Genomic DNA, 20965 nt, shown 5'->3' with positions numbered 1-20965 from the left:
ATTTACAGTTATTTCACAGATTAAAACATAGAAACCTGTCCCTAGAGCGCTTTCGCAAACAATAGGGTGTACCCTTATGACTGGATATAAGATCTTCCAAAGAGAGATAAGAAAAGGACAGGGAGCCACAAAGCTGTGTTTAAATGTAGTAATCCAGCTGTAATTATGTGGTACATTTTAGAACAGACTTTTATTCTACTGCTGCATGCTGAGATGTTGGGCCCTTCCACCACACTGATTGCATTGCTCAGTTTCATTCAGGGAACAATCAGTTGCAGGGTTAATTTGATAAACCTTATTACCATGAGCAGTCAGTCTTGTGTGAAATTAACCAATACATAAATAAGCAGAATTTTCCGCACATAGCAGAGAAAAACACTGAGGGCAGATGAAAGAAAGCAAGCAAGTAAAGTGAAAGAAAGAAATTAAGAGTGTGATGAAGCTAATTTATTTAAAGAATAAAGGGGCAGATGATATCACCAATGACGAAGGGTGTGATCCAATGCCCACTGAAGCCAATGAAGGAACTCCTACTTAGGGGCATGAAATTAACCTCTAGCTGCCATTTATTTTGCAGATTGTTCTCCTGGCAAGGCCTCTTGTCCCTCCCTTAGCTGATGATTGTCTTGGGCTTTCTCTACATGGGAAAGTTGCACTAGTTTAACTTAAATATTTTAAAACTGATTTAGTTAAACTGGTGGAAACTTCTATATAGACTTGCTTATTTTGATTTTAACTGGACCTGATTCCCAATCAGTTCAAGCTAAACTGCAAAAAGCCACAGTTAAACCAGTTTCTGCATAGACACACTTATTTTGGTTTAAATTCACATTTCCTGAAATGTTAGCAACTTTCTCAGCCGTCAGTGATTGGGATTGTCAACAGTTCATACTCGTGAGTTGGAACTAGTGACACCCAGTTGGACTGGCTGCAGGAGTGAATTGACCGAGTAGTTCCACACCAACACAGCATCCTAGAACTTGACGCTGCATCACATGGCTTTTGAATGCTGAGAAATTGCATAAAGAATCTCTGATGTTTTCACTTGTGGATCATAAATAGGATCTGTTAGAAAAATGATCTTGTCACAGCTTACAGTAAGACAGTTTTCTTTTGTGATTTGCACTACTTCTGAAGTTTGTTCAGAGCTTTGTAAAAATTACAGCTCAAATAGGTTTTCCCTCCCACCCACCGCTGAAGATTAAAGGCCAAAGTGACCGATGATGTAATCAGGCAGAAATCTCCATTGACGTAAATTCATGACAGTTCAGCCCAAAGTTTTGTAATCTATTCCATCTCTTCTACAGTCCTGATGTTTTGGTACAGTTGATCTTATTAGTGGTTGCTTACTTGACCAACGATAAACTGAATCCTTTGTAGTCAAACAGACTGTTCTTAACTGAGCGTGGGAGAATATTCTGTAGCTTGACGCATTGCTGAAATTTAGTCACTGTCATATGTGATCAGTTGACTTTTGGTCAAACAAGGAGTACAGCCTCTTCTTTTAGAACGTTTCAGCAGCACATCAATAGGTGGGGAAATACATTGAAATAAACCTAATCTAGCTCTTTTCAAATTTTAAAAAGAAAAGCAGTTGATTGGAAGGTACAAGCAGATGATTTTGTTCCAGTCTGCTTAGGATGTCGTGTGTATTCTCTTGCATAATATTTTGTATGGAAAATCAAGCAGTACAGTGCTAAGGTTGTCATTGTGACTCCCCACTTGGGTCTGATTTTAAGACCTCATCCATATATTAATAGACAGACCCTTCATCTTAAAACTAAAAATGCTCAAGCCTATGGATTGTATCAGTGTTTGAAACCATTTTCCAACGATGTTGCGAACTAATGCCAGTTTTATCCAGCGCTAACAGTGCTGGAAAATTGTCAAGTACAGTTACAGCAACAGTGTGTGTTTAAGAATATGCATGCTGTAGTTTCAATAAGGGATTTATTCTCATAGGTTATTGAAACACTAGTATTAGTTAAGAATTTTCTGCAAGGCAATTGTGATTCTGGTCTCAAAGACCTTCTGCAGAGATTTATCAATGTTGTAGAATTTGGGGAACATTTTTATTGGTTGCATTGAATACAAAAGGATAAATGCTCATGTATGTTCTATTTCTCACTTACAGCATCCTCCTGAAAGAGCTAGGAAAGGATTTGTTTTAATTTTGTTGTCTGAGTCCTGATTGTGCATGGTGCTGTACAGACACCGAGAAACACAATATCTACCCTAAAGAACCTACAATCTAAATTGCATGAAAACAAAGAAGGAATGGTTCAGACAAATATGATGCAACATTGAAAGGCCAAACTTCAAGTCATGTAGAATTTTTATAAATATACTGGTGGGTGTAATCCTGAAAGAATTAAGGAGCCAGTTGTGCAATTGAATCTGCCTGGATTATGCAGCAGCCTGTTGACTTTGGTGGAGCCTGACACACAGTCAGAGATCTGCCCATGGAGTTCTGATTGCAGTGCCAGGTCCTTTGTTTTTAAAGATTGGATTTGGCAGTGGAGTGCATGGTTGTAATGAGAAGGATGGAACAGAGACTGCATGAAAGGTGACATGAAGATGAGTGAAAAGAATAAAAATAGGGTTTTTGTGATTTGTTTCCTTGTGGATTCACACTTTTCCCCTTAGTATGGGAATACTGTTAGTGTCTAATATAGTTCCTATAACTCAGCTTTCTAAAAATTATCCCTTATGTAACTTTGTTTAAATTTAGCTTCTCGCTTGAAATCTTTATTTGCTTTTGAGCATTGCTTTTCCTCCAAAGCTTCTGCAATTAGTGTTGGAGGTCAGGAACTACAGCTTGCCTAATCAGTGACCTGGCAGTAACAGTATTGGATACATTTTAAGTAAAAATTGTTGGTGTCTCTTATCAGGGCCAGAAAGTACATCCTGTCTCACTGGAATAACAGAAGGGGGCCTTCTGAAAGACACTGGTTGAAAAGACTTGATGCGTGTGCTCTTCTGGAAAAGAGAACCTACAGAATTAGAGGGTCAACTAAAATGCTCGACAAGGTGTGGACTACATAAATTTGTTTTCTTTGGTTGATGAATGTAATTGTACTTTGAGCCAAATAATACGTAACAGGGCTCATTAAAGACTGCTAGTTATGAATTGTCAACAAAAAGCAATATCTCTTTAAAACTAGAACTGCAACTCCTGTTCAGTGAATCTTGCTCTCACACACCCACACCTTTTTCTCCCAGTTCAGCATTCTTGGGGAGAGGAGAAAAATGCAGCTTCTGGAGCTTATATATAATGTGGCATAAATTATGCAACTTTGACAAGTGATAGCAAAATCTAGAGACCACAAAACAAAGTAGTATAACAAAACTTTTTAGATTTGTAATATTGTGTAGGGCAGGAGTTCTCAAACTGAGGGGTTGCGAGCTGCCACCCTCCACCCCAAACCCTGCTTTGCCTTCAGCATTTATAATGGTGCTAAATATATAAAAAGGTGTTCTTAATTTATAAGGGGGGGGTCGCACTCGGAGGCTTGCTATGTGAAAAGGGTCACCAGTAAAAAAAGTTTGAGAGCCACTTATATGCTTTATAAATTGTAACTAATTACTAGTATTTTGTTTGTTTCCATTGACCACCCTTGTAAGATTTTCAGACCTGAAGTAATTATTTACCTGGAAACAGATTAGTGCTTTGCTGTCAGGGTGACAGGCCAATTTAGTCTGTGATGTAATTCCAGTGAAATCGGCAGAATTACTGTAAGGATGAATTTTTCACACTTTTAGGAAAGATTTCCAGTTAAATTAAAGCACTTTGGAAAGCTTTTATGGCTTTGAATTGGGTTAAAAGCTGCTGAGATGGAATTAGAACTGTCAAACCCACTACACTTAAACATTATTTCATTTGATGAGTCACTCAAACGTATTCATACTACAGATCCGATCTGGAATACGGATCCTGTATTTTAATAAAATTGGTTTAAGCAAAATTATCATTAAATATAGTACAAATTGGTGGGATATTACATTTAATTGCTTAAATATTACAGAATTAAACACTGAAGTTATAAATAGGATTAATGCCTATAAGTTAATTTTAATGCACAAGCATAGTTTGCCAGAGGTTTCAGAATTTAGTCATTAACGAGTCCAGATGGTGTATAAACACTACAAAACTTAGTAGTATGACACTTGAATTTTTCTAATAGAAAAATGTACTTGTGCTCAGAGACTAGAGAAAACATGTGGTCTGTCTGGGATATACAGTAAAACGTAGCAACCTTCTGGATGTGTGTGTTACAGGGAACTACAAACTGACAAAGGGAACTTGTATGTGTGTGTGTATGAAAACTTCCATCAGTGTATAAACAAAAACTCATTGTAGTCTTTGCTTCATAGGACTGTTCTAAGAAACTGTCACTAGGTCATGCTTTCTCGATATTTAGTTCATTAAAAATATCTTGGGACATATTTCATCAGTCTTTGCTTTGAATTGATTTGAGTTTGCTATTTTCTGTCTTGACTACCATCATATTTTAAAGGACATGCAAACTCTTTATCAAACATTATGAAGGATAATCACTGTATTGCTTTATTTTACATTGAGTTCCATGGGCTGCTGTATTCAGTGGAGGCCTTGCTTACACTATGAAATAGAACTGTTGCTAGCATTTGAAAAAGGGGTAGATGAAGTTTCCCTGCATTTGCAGTTCAGCCGGGCACATCAGTTCAGTTCAGCTGCAATTGTTGCTAATTACTTGTCAGTAATAGTTCAAGTTCATAATGTAGACGAGGCCTGAGAATGAGAGCCCTGTAAAAGACATAGCCATACCTGTAGTATTTCACTGGTGACTGAAGCAGGTCTATATAGCTACAAGAAGAAATCTTTCTAAGAGATTAAATACCATAATGATGCTGCTGTAATGTAGACTTGCTTATATTTTCTGTCTCAGTTTCCGAACTGGTTTCTCTCTCTCTCTCTGTCTAAGAAAGATTGGGAGAGTAAACAGGAAGTGGTGCACATTTGTGCAGGATGCGACAGCAACTTTACACTTCTTGCTGTTTCTTAAATCTTTATAGCACAGTCCCCTGTAGGCAGTGTTTAATTTGTGTCTCTAGGCTTGGCAGTTCATAGCCCTGGCACCTCTGGGCTTGAAACATCTGTTATGAAAGTAAAAAAAACTTGCTTGACCCCGGCACCTATTTGCTTGAGCCCCGGCACCTCTTTCATAACAAATTAAGCACTGCCCGTAGGCATCCTGTAGGTATATTCATGTAACACTGAAATATTGTAGGCTGTGTGTTTTGACTGTGTTAAATTAGGAATTTTTTTCTGGGCGATGCTACAACCTTTTAAAATGGATGAGTTAAAAAGCTGAATGATGAACAATCTGGAAATGTGATTCATTTCACAAGAAGAATAAGCTTGAGCAACAATGCACAAGGGTTAGGAGTATTATTCTGCCAGGATAGACGCACTTTAAGTGTAAAGGATGAGGTCTAACATGGTACTTATGACCCACTCATAGTAGCAGATTGACTGATTGGAAACACCTCTTAGAGTATGGTATGGATTTTTTAGGAATATTTTGTAAATATAATGAGAGACTTCTAGCTGATTTGTTAGTCAGGAATCTGTCATAATTTGGTGTAACAACTACAGTATATCATGTGTTCCTTGCAATTATTCTGTATGCCCAAATTATATTCTACATTTTAGTGTCCAGTTCATTTTTTGTTTTACCTCCACAGTAGATCTGGATTGTTCTTAGCCTGTAATAAATGATAAAAAGCAGTCCATTTCTGAGCCAAAGGAGGAAATGGAATAAGTGAATTCAGACACAATTACAGTTGCTAAACACCATTTGTATCTAATTTATTGGTTTATTTACTTGGCAAAACCCTTTGTCTTGTACAAGCAGTCTCTCTCTTCTATTTGAACTGAGAGTCCAGTGAGGCAGAGGTAAATAAACATCTTTTTAATGTGCAGTCTGTTCAAAGGCAACTTTTTCTGTTTTGTTTTAAAACAGTCTTAATTTTACTCAGAACTTTCTGTTGGTGATCCTCATCGGTTTCAAAGGCTTATTAATGTGTGGCAGGCAGTAGTAACATATGGACTATTTTAGGCCAGGGACTGTGGGTACCCAGGATAGCTGTGAATTAGGCTTTAGCAACTGCAAGCAAGCAGTAAACGAGCTGCATATAAACTGAATAAAACACAGAGAACTGTGTCTATATTATAATTCTAGCAAGTCCTCTCATAGGCCCTAGTTCAGGAAAACACATACACAGCCTTCCTGAATAGGGATGCTTTATGGAATCAAAGCCATAGGGACCTATTGGCAAGAGCTGGATATTCTTAAATGGGTTGTAAATAAGGGATTGAAAGCGGCCAACACAAGCAGGTACTGTATTTAAAACTACCTTAATTTAAAATCCATATGAAAGCAGCCCCTCCATTTAAAATACTTGCAAGTAATCTACTAGACAGTGAGACTTCTCTGTCTAGAAGGAAGAAAAGCTCTCCCAACTGCAAATAGGACATAGAAAGTGAATTGCAGTTTTACTTTACTGTTAAACAAAAAACAAACTTTGTTCAGATAAACTACAGCAGTGTAGGACGCAGAATGTCTAACCGACGAGAGCCTTTCAGCCTAACTGCCAGAGATGCAGAGTCCATGTTTTCAATCTCCCCACCTCTCCTGAAACTGGAGGGATGGGGTGCTCAGCCTCCCCAGTTCTAAAGCTAGCAGGAGGTGGAGAGGCTTCTCCAGCCTCAGAGTTGGGAGGAGACATAAGGGGCAGAACTGTCTGGCCCTCGAGCTTGGAGTAGGGGAGGGAGGGAGGCAGCAGAGAGTCAGAAGGCTCAGAAGCCCTCCTGGAAGGCTTCTGTCAATTTCACTTTTTACCTGCAGGCAGAAAGTAGAATTGACAAAGCCTTCCCTTGGGGTAGCTGGGAAGTTGTTGTTTTTTTAAGTTTTTAGTAGGAAAATCTCAATTTTCCATCAGGAACCTCAGAAGAACAAACAAACAAAAAATCAGAAAATCATTCCAACAGAAACTTCTGACCAGCCCTCTGAGTTTCTTATGTTGCCTCCATTACTGTGCATTGCACTCCTAAGTATGTGATTAAACACTGCTAATTGGGATCTATGCCTTTGTATTACTTAAACTTGCAGGAAAGATACAATTGCCTTTTTATTCTAGGTTTGAATTGAATGCAGCAGTTCGACAGCCCTCTTTCTACAGCAGACTTGGTGCAGGTAGACCCCTGCACAGAGGCTCACTGGCTTCAGTGGGGCTAGGTGCACCTGAAGTCATTTGCAGGATCAAGGCCTTAATTTGGATATTTACAGTACCATTTTTCATGGTCTTGAACTTAAGTGTTTTGTTTTAAGAAGCAAGAGAGAGGGCTATACCAACAGAAAATTTGTTTTTAGAAAGTTCAGGATTCATTTTGAAATGGACCTTTGAAGTTAGCAATCCCTGATTCTTTCATCTTGTTTAAGAATGGATCTCTGTAAGCATATACCAAGGAAGGGCAAAGAGGTTGTTTGTCTAGATGTTCAAATCTGGTGGAGTTCTAGTGTTACAGGGCTTTCCCTTCACCCTCTCCCCTGGTTCTTGTCACAGAGACAGAAAGCAGAAGACCTGAAGTCCGAAGCGCAGATGATGCAATGTTTATTGGGGTTAGTTTCCAAACAAGCATATTCCGAAGCCCTTCACACCAGTCGAGCTTATCTCTATATGCGGATAGACTGTTCCCCAGTGTTCTGTTCCCAGCTCTGATGCCGCATAGCATTTACCCCGTTTCCCCCTTACCAGCTCTGACCCTGCAGTAGGGTTACCATATTTTGAGCCTCCAAAAGGAGGACACTCCATGGGGCCCCAGCCCCGCCCACGCCCCGCCCCAACTCCGCCCCTTCCCCAAAGTCTCCGCCCCCTCCCCTGCTTCCCGCGAATATTTGATTCGCGGGAAGCCTAAAGCAGGTAAGGAGGGTGTGGGGGGAGGAGGCCCGGCCCAGTCTGGCCGCCCCGGCGTCTCCAGCCTGGGTCGGCCCGCCCAGCACTGCCGGTCCCCGGGCCCCCGGCCGAGCATCCCCGGCCGAGGACCCCGGCCCGCCCAGCACTGCCGGCCCCCAGGCTCCCGGCCGAGCACCCCCGGCCCGCCCTGCACCGCCGGCCCCTAAGCCCCCGGCACCGCCGGCCTCCGAGCCCCCGGCCCCAGCACCGCCGGCCCGCATGTCCTGATTTTCCCGGACATGTCCGGCTTTTTGGGATTTCCCCTCAGACGGGGANTGAAATGGACCTTTGAAGTTAGCAATCCCTGATTCTTTCATCTTGTTTAAGAATGGATCTCTGTAAGCATATACCAAGGAAGGGCAAAGAGGTTGTTTGTCTAGATGTTCAAATCTGGTGGAGTTCTAGTGTTACAGGGCTTTCCCTTCACCCTCTCCCCTGGTTCTTGTCACAGAGACAGAAAGCAGAAGACCTGAAGTCCGAAGCGCAGATGATGCAATGTTTATTGGGGTTAGTTTCCAAACAAGCATATTCCGAAGCCCTTCACACCAGTCGAGCTTATCTCTATATGCGGATAGACTGTTCCCCAGTGTTCTGTTCCCAGCTCTGATGCCGCATAGCATTTACCCCGTTTCCCCCTTACCAGCTCTGACCCTGCAGTAGGGTTACCATATTTTGAGCCTCCAAAAGGAGGACACTCCATGGGGCCCCAGCCCCGCCCACGCCCCGCCCCAACTCCGCCCCTTCCCCAAAGTCTCCGCCCCCTCCCCTGCTTCCCGCGAATATTTGATTCGCGGGAAGCCTAAAGCAGGTAAGGAGGGTGTGGGGGGAGGAGGCCCGGCCCAGTCTGGCCGCCCCGGCGTCTCCAGCCTGGGTCGGCCCGCCCAGCACTGCCGGTCCCCGGGCCCCCGGCCGAGCATCCCCGGCCGAGGACCCCGGCCCGCCCAGCACTGCCGGCCCCCAGGCTCCCGGCCGAGCACCCCCGGCCCGCCCTGCACCGCCGGCCCCTAAGCCCCCGGCACCGCCGGCCTCCGAGCCCCCGGCCCCAGCACCGCCGGCCCGCATGTCCTGATTTTCCCGGACATGTCCGGCTTTTTGGGATTTCCCCTCAGACGGGGATTTGGAACCCAAAAAGCCGGACATGTCCGGGAAAATCCAGGTGTATGGTAACCCTACCCTGCAGAGTGTTTACCCAGTGTCCCCCTTCCCAGCTCTGACACTGCAGAGCCTTGCCTGTGTCCCTGTTCCCCCTTCCCCCCACTTTCTGTTTGACCCCAGTTTATATAGTAATATTCTCAGCTATACCTTAACCAATTTTTACTGAAATTTAACTAACCAATCCTCACATATTGTAACATAATTCTCTAACCAATTATATCCCACTACCCTCATCAAGTATCAGAGGGGTAGCCGTGTTAGTCTGAATCTGTAAAAAGCAACAGAGGGTCCTGTGGCACCTTTGAGACTAACAGAAGTATTGGGAGCATAAGCTTTCGTGGGTAAGAACCTCACTTCTTCAGATGCAAGTAATGGAAATCTCCAGAGGCAGGTATAAATCACTGATTTATACCTGAGAATATTACTGATTTTTACCTGCCTCTGGAGATTTCCATTACTTGCATCTGAAGAAGTGAGGTTCTTGCCCACGAAAGCTTATGCTCCCAATACTTCTGTTAGTCTCAAAGGTGCGACAGGACCCTCTGTTGCTTTTTACCCTCATCAACTTACACCTAGCAAAATTTAATTATATAGCAGACAGAAACAATTGGAGAACCAGACAGATTAACAATAGAAAAGTGGGGGCCATAAAGATAAAACAATACAGAAATGAGGGTTTCACAACCACCACCATTGATAAGTGATTTCTTGCCAGTCAGGATGCCATCAAACTAAGTTTTCTTTAACCCTCTTAAGATCTGTTTGTTTATCTGGTGGTGATGAGCACTATCAGGACAGGATTGTCTTCCTAACAGCCCAATAGCACCTGATTTCAATGTGGTTTGGAATGTGAGGATGCGACCATTTGCTTCCCAGCTTATGGCTGCCCCTGCTGCTTAGCCAAAGGCCTTAGCCTAAGAACAAGGCCTCAGACTCTCCTAGTGAGAGAAGGCCCAGACATCGGCAGACTGTGATTTTGATTCTTTGAATTTATACACCCGTACCTAGCTAAGTGATAAAAATACACCTCAGTTCTTAAAGTATAGTCCTTTACAGGCAGGACTGAATATCTATAGTCTAACATCTAGCATTTTGATTCTCTGACATTTTATCTGTCTTTAGGGATGGACAATAGCTATCTGAGCCCTCCTTCAATTGCTTTTCATTAAGAGGTTCCTAGAAACTTAGCCCTCTGTCTCCCCATTTTAAACTCTTTTGGAGTTGAGGCACCCCAGAGATTACCAGACAAAGGTATACTTTCTAATCAGTTTGCCCAGCTCTAGCATCTTGTAACTTTGGATTAGTAGCATCCAGAGTATGGGTATTAATGGTATTTGGCAATATTTTACTAGCTTGTCCCATATAGTAGAATTTGTACTCTTGTAATGGAAACTATTACCTCTTGTATGTCAATGCTGAAAAAATATTGAAATGGACTAAATTATACCTTGCGTTTTTTGAAATCATGCAGGTTCGTCCCACATATTCATTTAGCAAGAAACTATAGAATTGCCACCCAGTATTAGTTAGGGATAAGTTCTTTTATGTGGTTTCCTTTTTGTTTGTTTTTTGTATGGGTTTGGCATGGTGCAGAAAACTTGACCTTCAGATTGTTTCTGGGTATATTGTTGTTATGGCTGCAAAATGGAGAACATGCTGAATTAGAGAAAATGCTTGTAAAGCATACCCTTTAAACAGGTCACATCAGCAATGAGGTAAGAATTCTGATTAAGGCTGACCTACTTGCTCTCTATTCAAAATAGTCTGATACTTCAACTGTACTCCCAATGTTTTCCCATGCAGAATGAAGATAAATGCAAAGATGGCATGTCCAAGGAATTTTAAAAGGTGTAGACCTCCTGATTGAAGATTGTTGTGTATCTTATTCTGTTTAACTAGTAAAGTAAGTATGAACATTTTATGTATGGTATATAAATAAATATGGATTCCCACTTGCTGAATTAAAATAAACTCAACTATTTACTGTCATTAACACGTAAAATACAATAGAGCCTTTCTAATACATACTAATTGGGCCTCTCACCCTGACTATTGAATTTTGTGAATTAGGAATAAGCAAAAAATGCAAACACAATGTGTCATGATCCGTATTTCTCTTCACTTAGCTGTGCTTAATTATAATATCATACCATGCTAGTTTTCTGTTCTGTAGCATATCTTATAAAACTAAGTGTAGGTAAGCATACATTTGTCTGTAGAACTCTGCTCCTAAATTTTTGCTGGGGAAAGACAGAAGGGTTGAGGGGGGGCCTATGTGAATTACTTGGTGTCAGCCATCAAAGTTGTATTGCATTTCTAGTCCATTTGGGGCGTTCTGTTTTCCTCAGTTGAACAGAATTACATCTAATATCAGCAAGTCTATATCAGGCAGTACTGCTGATATCATATCAAGATTGAAATGTTCTCCTTATTCTGTAGTAATTGGCCATAGTAATCTGGCTAGGTAATTACTCCTGGGGGAATTCTACACCCGAAAATTTAAAAGTTCTGTACACAATGTTTTAAAATTTTGCAAAATTCTGCATGAATTTGTCAAAATAACACAATTTAATCATATCAGTTTCAATTATTTTAGTAATTTATTTCAAAATGCCTGTCAGCAAATTTGTAACAATACAGACAAAAAAATTTAGGAAGTGTTATTTTGACAAATATATTCCTTACTAGATATATTAAGACAAACTTTGAGTAATAATTCATTTAAATTACAATACAGAAACATATTTCCCGCACCCCTCAGAAACAGTGCAAAGACTTAGCAGAGTCAGGGGTAATGGAGGAACTGAGGGAGAGGGAAGTAATTGCTGGGAAGACGCCTAGGAGTGAACCTGGAGGGTTGTTTGTATGGGTGGGAGAAATATGAAACAGGGACTTTTTTGCAGGGAGTTGGAGGGGGAGGAGAGGGAGGATTATTGGGTGTCTCCCCCATGCAGACCCTGGCAGACTCCTAGTCTCTCCCATTCAGTCAGGCACATCTGCCCCCATGTAGCCCCCCTCCCATTCAGCCTCTGGCTCAATGCCATCACCCACTAGCTCCTGAGCCCATGCCCCAGTCTGTCCACCCCCCTAGCCCTTCTGAGCCCCCTGTCTGTGACCCCACCCCCAGCAGTCCCATGTGCCCTGCCCTGCTCTAACCGTCCATGCCTCCTCACCTGGCTCCGAAGACTGGCTGTTCTCTCTTTTGGCACCAAAGCAGCCCCTGGAGGGTAAAAGGTATAACTGCAGCGCCTCTCCAGCAGAATATATATTCTGCGGAGAAAAAAAATCTGCGGGGGATGAATTCTGCATGTGCGCAGTGATAGGGAATTCCCCGAGGAGTAAGTAATGGCCAAGAGTAGTCTTAACTCTTTATGCTGTGATTCAAATGCCTTTCCCAAAAGGAGCAATATAATGTTTACTACTGTATAACTTTAAATGCTAAACAATAAGTGAACTGCTATTAGTGTTTTCAGTAAGAATTTCCCTAGCTAAGTTCCACATTTTTGTAGCTGTTCCTGTGTCAGAGCAGTAGAAAATGGAATGACCAAAGGGTCTGTCTCATCTCTAATGCATATAATGCTGTTTGAACGCTTCTTGTTTAAATGTTCATATTGTAAGACATGTTTACTTTATCTGAAATGGACCAAAACTTGGTCTCTTCAATGAGTTCTTCTCTTGAGGTCGGATTGTCAGCATTGAAGCCTTTCCTAAACATTTACTTAGTATTTATAGAATGTTACATATATTACTCTAAATACTTCCAATACCTTTGTGAGCCACATAAGTTTTAGCCCCATTTCACAGATGGAAAAACTGTGACACTGAGATCACAGGACCATGACTGAACAAAGCACTTAATCAATGCTTAACTTTGAATTCAGTGGGACTACTCTTGTTTTTGGTCTCACTGGTAAAGTTCTATTGGAGGAATCAATGGAACTACTCAGAACATGTCTAATTTAGGTAGTTTTCCCATTGACTTTGGGGGTTAAATCAGGCCCTAAATGACTTCCACCAATTCATTATTCAATTTTATGCAAGTACTAGGATTACAATTTTGGGAATTGCTGGGCCATAGTCCAAAGCTCAGTCCACTAGATCAGTGTTGTTATGCTTGTTTATAAAGGAGTAAACTGCCTAATAATCAGGACTTAAAATAATTGTATTGCATAGTTCGATTATATTAAATAAATAGATTTGAGCACTTGTTCTAAGGATCTTTCTCTTTCTCTTCTCTAGTTGCTGCTGTCCTACAGGTGAAAGTCATGATTACGCTAACTGAACTCAGATATTTAGCAGACGCTCAGTCATCCTACCACATATTAAAACCATGGTGGGATGTCTTCTGGTATTACCTCACCATGATTATGCTGCTAGTTGCTGTACTAGCTGGGGCTCTCCAGCTCACTCAAACTAGAGTGTTGTGTTGTCTTCCTTGTAAGCTAGAATTTGACAGTCGTTGTGCAGTGCCTTGGGATTTGGTTAAAACCAACCTTAACGTGTCCTCTAGCTCTGCCACACAAATAATTCTCCCTTCGAGAATCCAGAATGATCTTCATCGGCAGCAATATTCCTACATTGACGCAGTGTGTTATGAGAGACAGCTTCATTGGTTTGCCAAATTTTTCCCATACCTAGTGCTTCTGCACACTTTCATTTTTGCAGCTTGCAGTAACTTTTGGCTCTACTATCCTAGCACAAGTTCAAGGCTTGAGCACTTTGTAGCCATTCTTCACAAGTGTTTTGATTCTCCATGGACAACACGAGCCCTCTCAGAAACAGTTGCTGAGCAGTCTGTAAAGAATCTGCCACTATCCAAATCCAAAATATTGCTTTCATCACCTGGGAGTCAAACGGATACAGAGGCAAAGAGGCAGTCTCTGCCATATACACAGCCTGGTTTAGAAACAACTGGAAGAGAGAACTCTTCGAGTGTTCTAGACAAAAAAGAAGGGGAACAAGCTAAAGCTATATTTGAAAAAGTGAAAAGATTCAGAGTACATGTTGAAGAGAAGGATGTCATATATAGAGTGTACATGAAACAGATTATAATCAAAGTAATTGTATTTATAATAATAATGATTTATGTCTCCTATTATTTAACTTTTATTACACTTGAAATTGATTGTGTAATTGATGTTCAAGCCTTTACAGGTTACAAAAGGTACCAATGTGTTTATACGCTCGCAGAAATTTTTAAAGTATTAGCTTCATTTTATGTTGTTCTAGTGACCTTCTATGGCCTGACCTGCACGTACAGTTTGTGGTGGATGTTGAGAAGTTCACTTAAGCAATATTCTTTTGAAAAGTTAAGAGAGAAAAGCAATTACAGTGATATCCCTGATGTAAAGAATGACTTCGCATTTATTCTTCACTTAGCAGATCAGTATGATCCACTTTATTCACAACGATTCTCAATATTTCTGTCTGATTTGAGTGAAAACAGACTGAAACAGATAAATCTTAACAATAAATGGTCAGTGGAAAAACTGAAAAGTAAACTAATAAGAAATTCCCAGGACAAGATCGAACTTCATCTTTTCATGCTAAATGGTCTTCCAGACAGTGTCTTTGAACTGACTGAAATAGAAGTTCTAAGCTTGGAACTCATTCCTGAAGCCAAGCTTCCTTCAATAGTGACTCAGCTAGTCAATCTCAAAGAAATTAATATTTATCATTCATCATTAACTGTGGATTACCCAGCACTAAACTTTCTAGAAGAGAATCTGAAAACATTGCGTCTAAAATCCAGTGAAATCGGAAGGATTCCACTTTGGGTCTTTCATCTAAAAAACCTCAAGGAATTGTGTTTAACAGGATGTTTTTTGCTAGATTACCACAACTCTATATACAATGAAGGTTTTCAGGATCTAAAGAATCTGAGAACAATTTACTTAAAGAACAGCCTTTCCCGTATACCTCAGGTGGTTACAGACCTATTGCCTTCACTGCAAAACTTATCTATCAATAATGAGGGAAATAAACTGGTCGTACTAAACAACTTGAAAAAATTGGTAAACCTGAGAACCCTGGAGTTGATCTCCTGTGATTTAGAGCGCATTCCACATTCTATTTTCACCCTAAACAATTTGCATGAAATAGATTTAAAAGAGAATAATCTCAGAACAGTGGAAGAAATAATGAGCTTTCAACATCTCAAGAACCTATCTTGCTTAAAATTGTGGCACAACACCATTTCATATGTCCCTGCGCAGATCGGTGCATTATCAAACCTGGAACAACTGTACTTAAATTACAATAACATTAAAAATGTTCCACTGCAGCTATTTCTTTGTAAAAAGCTACACTATTTGGATCTTAGCTATAACAAGCTAACGTCTATTCCGGAAGAAATCAGTTATTTGACAAATCTGCAGTACTTTGCTCTGACAAAAAACCATGTAAGTAGAACTCTTAAATTACTTTAAGCATTAGAAATTCTGATTTTTGTCTATCCTGTTTCTTCTTGAAGACTCTCTGGCCTGCTAGAGCTCACCAGCTTTATGGCACTGTAAACAACAGGGACATGAAACCCAGTTAACTGAGAGGGGGAACTGATTTTTTTAAAACTGGTCAAAATAGGGTCTAAATGATCAGGTAGTTGACACAGATGTTCTGTGTAAATTGGCCTAATCTGTAATGACTGTTCAGGTGGGTTCAGCAGTGTTCGATATAACTTGACCCTTCACAGCTGTGTTCAAATATTATTAAAGTGTTTGTATAGCAGACCAGGTCTCTGAGTACTCACAGTATTGCATGGATGCAGTTCTGCCTGCGTTGTCAAAAGGATTGTGGGGTACTTAGAAGGTGCAAAAGGAATGTCATTTATTAAGCATAATTCTTAAGAAGGAGCATAAGTAGGAAAAACAATCTGATCATACTAGCAATTTGATTTTTAGATTTCCTTGATGTTCTGTGAAGAATTAAACTTTTCTCACCTAGCCACATTCATAACCAGAGATACACAGCACTGTTTTCATGCAAATATTGAAAGTAGACTTTTTCCTGACTGTACCCCTTTTATAGCATACAAAATTGTCATTTCCTTACGCTGTATCTATCTTTTTTTTTAATTTAAAAGCATTTTGAGGGTAAAAAGTGCATTGGGTAATGAAAAATATGCAGTTTTTGTATAGGTTAACAAGCTTTAATTAGCATGTTCTCCTTCCTCTTTGTAGATTGAAATACTGCCAGATGGATTATTTCAGTGCAAAAAGCTGCAATGTTTACTTCTGGGACATAACAGCCTGACGAGTTTGTCTCCTCGTGTCGGCCAACTGTTGAACCTTGTTCAGCTAGAGCTGATTGGGAACTACCTTGAATCGCTTCCTGCTGAACTAGAAGAATGTCAGTCTCTGAAACGGAGTTGTCTAATTGTAGAAGAAAGGTTGTTAAAAACTCTTCCACCTTGTGTGAGAGAGAGCTTGCAGACTTGCTTGGATAAATGTTAAATGAGATGAGACTCTGTACATCAACAAATCCTTTAGACCTTTGACTTACTATCTGTGTAAAGATCGGTGTAGGTGGAAAGAAGGAAAGAGAGGTAACAAATAGTTTACAATTCAGGTCTAAATCTACCCGTATTGCCCTGAGTCTTTTTTATAAGAAAAGGAAAAAATTGTATTTGTCTTAAAACAAGCAAACAAAAGTGTAGACTTAGCAGACAGACAGACATTTGTGAATAACCTGATATGTAAGTGATTGGGTTCTACTGGCTGATGTGCTTTCAGTAATAAATGTTTACGGTCACGAGTGTTGGGATGGAAGAGTTGGTTGCTTGGCTGTAGAGTATCTAATTTTTTCATAGAAAATGTATTGTGTTGTTTCTTCTGAAAACAATAATTTTAAATGGCTTAATTGTATGTTGTATTGGGAGCAAGGATTACCTAGGTTTGTTTTTTCAGACATATATTCACCTCTGACTTGGAGTAGCATGTGTTAAGTTAGGACTATCCTATTTAAAATAACACAATTAACTGGTTCATCGTGCGTTTTGAAAATCATTTTACAATGTAATTTTACAGTTTTAATGTTTTTTTTTCATGTGACAAAAGTGTTGAATGTTGTAACTTTAGAAGATGCCACTTGACTCTTTTTATTAAAACAGTTGGACAAGTGTTCTACACACCCTTCTACAACCCACTTCAATATTTTATGTCTTTAAAGTAGCAAAAATTGAGCTAATTAACTATGTTGTTTGCCTAGTAGGTGGGATTCAAATATAGCTTATTTAGTTTTAAAAATCAATCCGAAGAACCCTAAGTATTCAAGTAGCTACTGTTCATGTAACAAAGACACTTGCTTTGTTCACATGTACTTAACTGAGGCAACATAAATTGATAATTCCATAATATCTACCTTCATTGATCATAATGGCAAATGGAACACAGTGCAGCCATGAATTGTTTGGTAAGTTGTGGGGATCCCAGCTGTAAGTGGTGTATACTCCCACTTGCCACTTAACCTTCCAATTGTTGACTCCCTCAATGTTCCCCTCCCCCTCACCCCCATTGTGGTGTTAATGTACTGGTGAAAAATTTTCATCAAAGATTAATGGATGGAGAGGGAAAGATACAACATAAGAAGAAGAAGGAAATAAGCCCATGCAGTTCAGAAGTGCTTGTAAAAACACCATAAGCTTTCTCTTTTCTGCTAAGTGGTATGTGTCTACAAGATGTGAGCTGAAGGGAAGCTCTTATTATCCTTTCCTTTATTTAATATACTCCAAACTGGAAGGAAATAAAGTGGTTGCAGATTTTATATATTCTTTTCCTGTGCACTTTGTTGCATTATTTATTTCCAAGTCTGCTCTTCTGGAATTTATCATCTCAGTTAAAAATTTTGGATTTTGCCTGTTATGGTATGTATATACACACACACACAAAACCTGCTAGCATGCATTCAGGGAACGTTTTTCTAATGTGTTAAAATTCAAATGTAAAATGCAGGCTAATGTATATTTAACCAGATACAACTACATCTGACAAAAACACTAGAAATGTTGACTTCTTAAGATTCTTGATGTTGAATAATTGTAATCCCTGGTTTGTCATTAAATCACTAGAGGATGAGTTAATATATCTAGTTTATTTTTGGTCACTCTTTGCTCTCATTCACAATGGCATTGTCTTAGAGTTAAGGTTTACCTTTTAATTTTTTAAAAACATATACTTAGATTCTGATCCCCTACATATAAATAGGAGATGGTCTTTAGCTATCCAACAGGTTAATATTTATTCATTCTGCAAATTGCATTCCAAAGACCTTTCTAAATAAAACATTCTTCTCAGGGAACCAAACATATGGAACTTCATGAATTTTTCCATAGCTTTTCAAGTAGGTTTTTAGTAGGTGCTGTATTGAAAGAAAAAAATTGTATCAACTGAACAATCACATCTAAATGTTAAGCAGTATTTCTGGAATATTATCTTTTTGTAACTTCCATTTCTATTTTTTTCAAGTTTTAGTCCAAGATATAATTTTCATGTCTCATGATAGGTCCAAGGGTACTTGCATATTCACAAACAGAGCTAGTCTTAGACTATAACTACGGAGAGCGGAACAAGTTGTGCCACTATCAATAGAGTTAAGTTAATAATTACAGTATAAATGACATGCGTCAGGACAATTTTAAAATCACTTTGTGCTGGAATTTGATGCACAAGATTTTGGCCTACAAAGTACTTTAAAAATAATTATTATTACAAAAGTGGATTTTGGTTTTGGTAAAAGTTCTTTTAGTCTTAAGCTTTATTTCATTCCTTTGTTGAAAAGTAGTATTGATATTTAAAAGAGCATAAGGTTAAACAGATAACTGTTTGCACCAGACATTTAGAACAAAATTTTTACGGCTTTTTAGTTGTGTAAACTCTTTTTCATGATTAGCACACTGACACAGCTTAACTATGGCTTTGATCTACTTAGTATGCATTTATTTCATCCAGAGTTTGTCCTTCAGAAGTGAACTAGACTAATAAGAAAAATAATGTAGAGGCTGATCCTGCATTCTTAAAATGTGCATAACTCCAAAAGAAGCTGGGGAAACTGTCTAAGAACCATGGAATTAGACCCATAAACATTAATGTTTCATGGGTGGAGTCTGTTTTTTAAAAGAAAAACAAAAACCTACAGCTGTACTGGATGAGTATCTAACATTTTGTTATTTTTTCACTTTTAAAAAAGAGATGAACTCAAAGCCTACATCTTAAAGTAATATAATATAAATGTTATGTTACACCCTGACAAAAGCCAGGAAGTTTAAAGGCTGGCATTTCTGGCCTTAACTCATGCCACAGTGTGCCTTTTTTGTTTTCTTTTCTGTACCCGGACACTCCCTTCCCTAACATTTAAGAATTGAGGATGGAGGCAACTGTAACTGAATTTCATGATGTCTATTTCAATCATTTAAACATCATCTTAACATTAAACATTTGTTCAGAATGAAGAGATCATCAGGGAATCAGGATATTAATCCAATTTCATAACTACTGTACAACAAGCTGTGGTGACATCTGCCGTATTTGTATAAACCAGTCCCGTTCAGCAAAAAAAGGCTTCTCAATTTGTTTCAATACTATTGTGGTGTTGTTTATGTATTTTGTATTAATTATGACTTCGTATATTTTGGACACTTTTGCCTGAAAAACTATTAAATTTTTTGCATAACAATTCTATGTACTTTATTTCCTTACCGACATACATGTCAGCAGCATTTCTCCCCGTCTTTGACACATGAAATTTAGCCATTAGAACTTTGCTCTCTTCTGTTAAGAGAAATCAGTTATTTTAATTATTTATAGTCCCTCTGCGTTTGGATCTGAAAACACCCCAAAGAAACACTACTCCTTGAACTGCCTCAGCTGCCTTTAATTTGAATTTAAGATGCCATATAAACAAGTTCTGAACACTTTTTGGTAATGCAGCGCAGCATTACACAGTGGAACCTGGCAGACGCTGAGCAAAGATCACTTTGCATAGGTTCTCTGCTGTTTTGAGTCTCCTGTGTTGAGCAGCTAAACTTCAGTGCATTTAAACCGCTGCTTAATGATGGCCTATAGGGGGTTCTCTGAGGAAGCGTTGTTTCAGGTTAGCCATAAAAATGTTGGCATATTGTGGGGCCATGCGGGTGCCCATGGCGGTGCCACTGGTCTGGAGGTATATATTGTCATCAAATTTTGAAATAATTGTGCATGAGGATAAAGTCACAGAGCTTAGCAACACGTTGTGCTGTGTCATGATCAGGGATACTGTTCCTGACAGCTTGTATTCCATCTGTGTGTGGGATGTTTGTGTAGAGAACCTCCACATCCATAGTGGCTAGGATGGTGTTTTCTGGAAGATCACCAATGCATTGTAGTTTTCTCAGGAAATCAGTGCTGTCACGGAGATAGCTGGAGGAAAACACTTCAACCTCCCCGGCCACACAATAGCCAATGTAAAGGTAGCCATCTTACAGCAAAAAAACTTCAGGACCAGACTTCAAAGAGAAACTGCTTGAGCTTCAGTTCATTTGGAAATTTGACACCATCACATCAGGATTCAAAAAGACTCTGAATAGCTAGCCAACCATAAAAGCAGTTTCTCCTCCCTTGGTGTTCACACCTCAACTGCTAGAAGAGGGCCTCATCCTCCCTGACTGAACTAACCTCGTTATCTCCAGACTGATTCTTGCCTGCATATTTATACCTCCCTCTGGAAATTTCCATTACATGCATCTGACTAACTGGGTATTCACCTACAAAAGTTTATGCTCCAATACATCTGTTAGTCTTTAAGGTGCCACAGGACTTTTTGTTAGTTATGACATTAACAG

General features: G+C 39.6%; 1 protein-coding gene across 2 annotated transcripts in view; it reads left to right on the top strand.

The window, feature by feature from the left end:
- LRRC8B (leucine rich repeat containing 8 VRAC subunit B) overlaps positions 1 to 19821 on the top strand; it is a 38879-nt gene extending 19058 nt beyond the window's left edge. Inside the window, exons 3-6 of one of the 2 annotated variants that reach the window (XM_034779297.1) lie at positions 2892 to 3030; positions 10957 to 11056; positions 13393 to 15554; positions 16332 to 19821. In XM_034779297.1, the coding sequence (XP_034635188.1) occupies positions 13419 to 15554; positions 16332 to 16604 (2409 nt within the window). In that variant the 5' untranslated portion in view covers positions 2892 to 3030; positions 10957 to 11056; positions 13393 to 13418 and the 3' untranslated portion in view covers positions 16605 to 19821. The remainder of the gene's footprint in view (positions 1 to 2891; positions 3031 to 10956; positions 11057 to 13392; positions 15555 to 16331) is intronic. The other variant, XM_034779298.1, reaches the window with a different exon arrangement.
- Positions 19822 to 20965: the final 1144 nt, after the last annotated feature.

This window comes from Trachemys scripta, chromosome 8 (genome assembly GCF_013100865.1).
Source record: "Trachemys scripta elegans isolate TJP31775 chromosome 8, CAS_Tse_1.0, whole genome shotgun sequence".
Classification (NCBI taxonomy): Eukaryota; Metazoa; Chordata; order Testudines; family Emydidae; genus Trachemys; species Trachemys scripta.
This window is presented reverse-complemented; position numbering and strand designations above follow the sequence as displayed.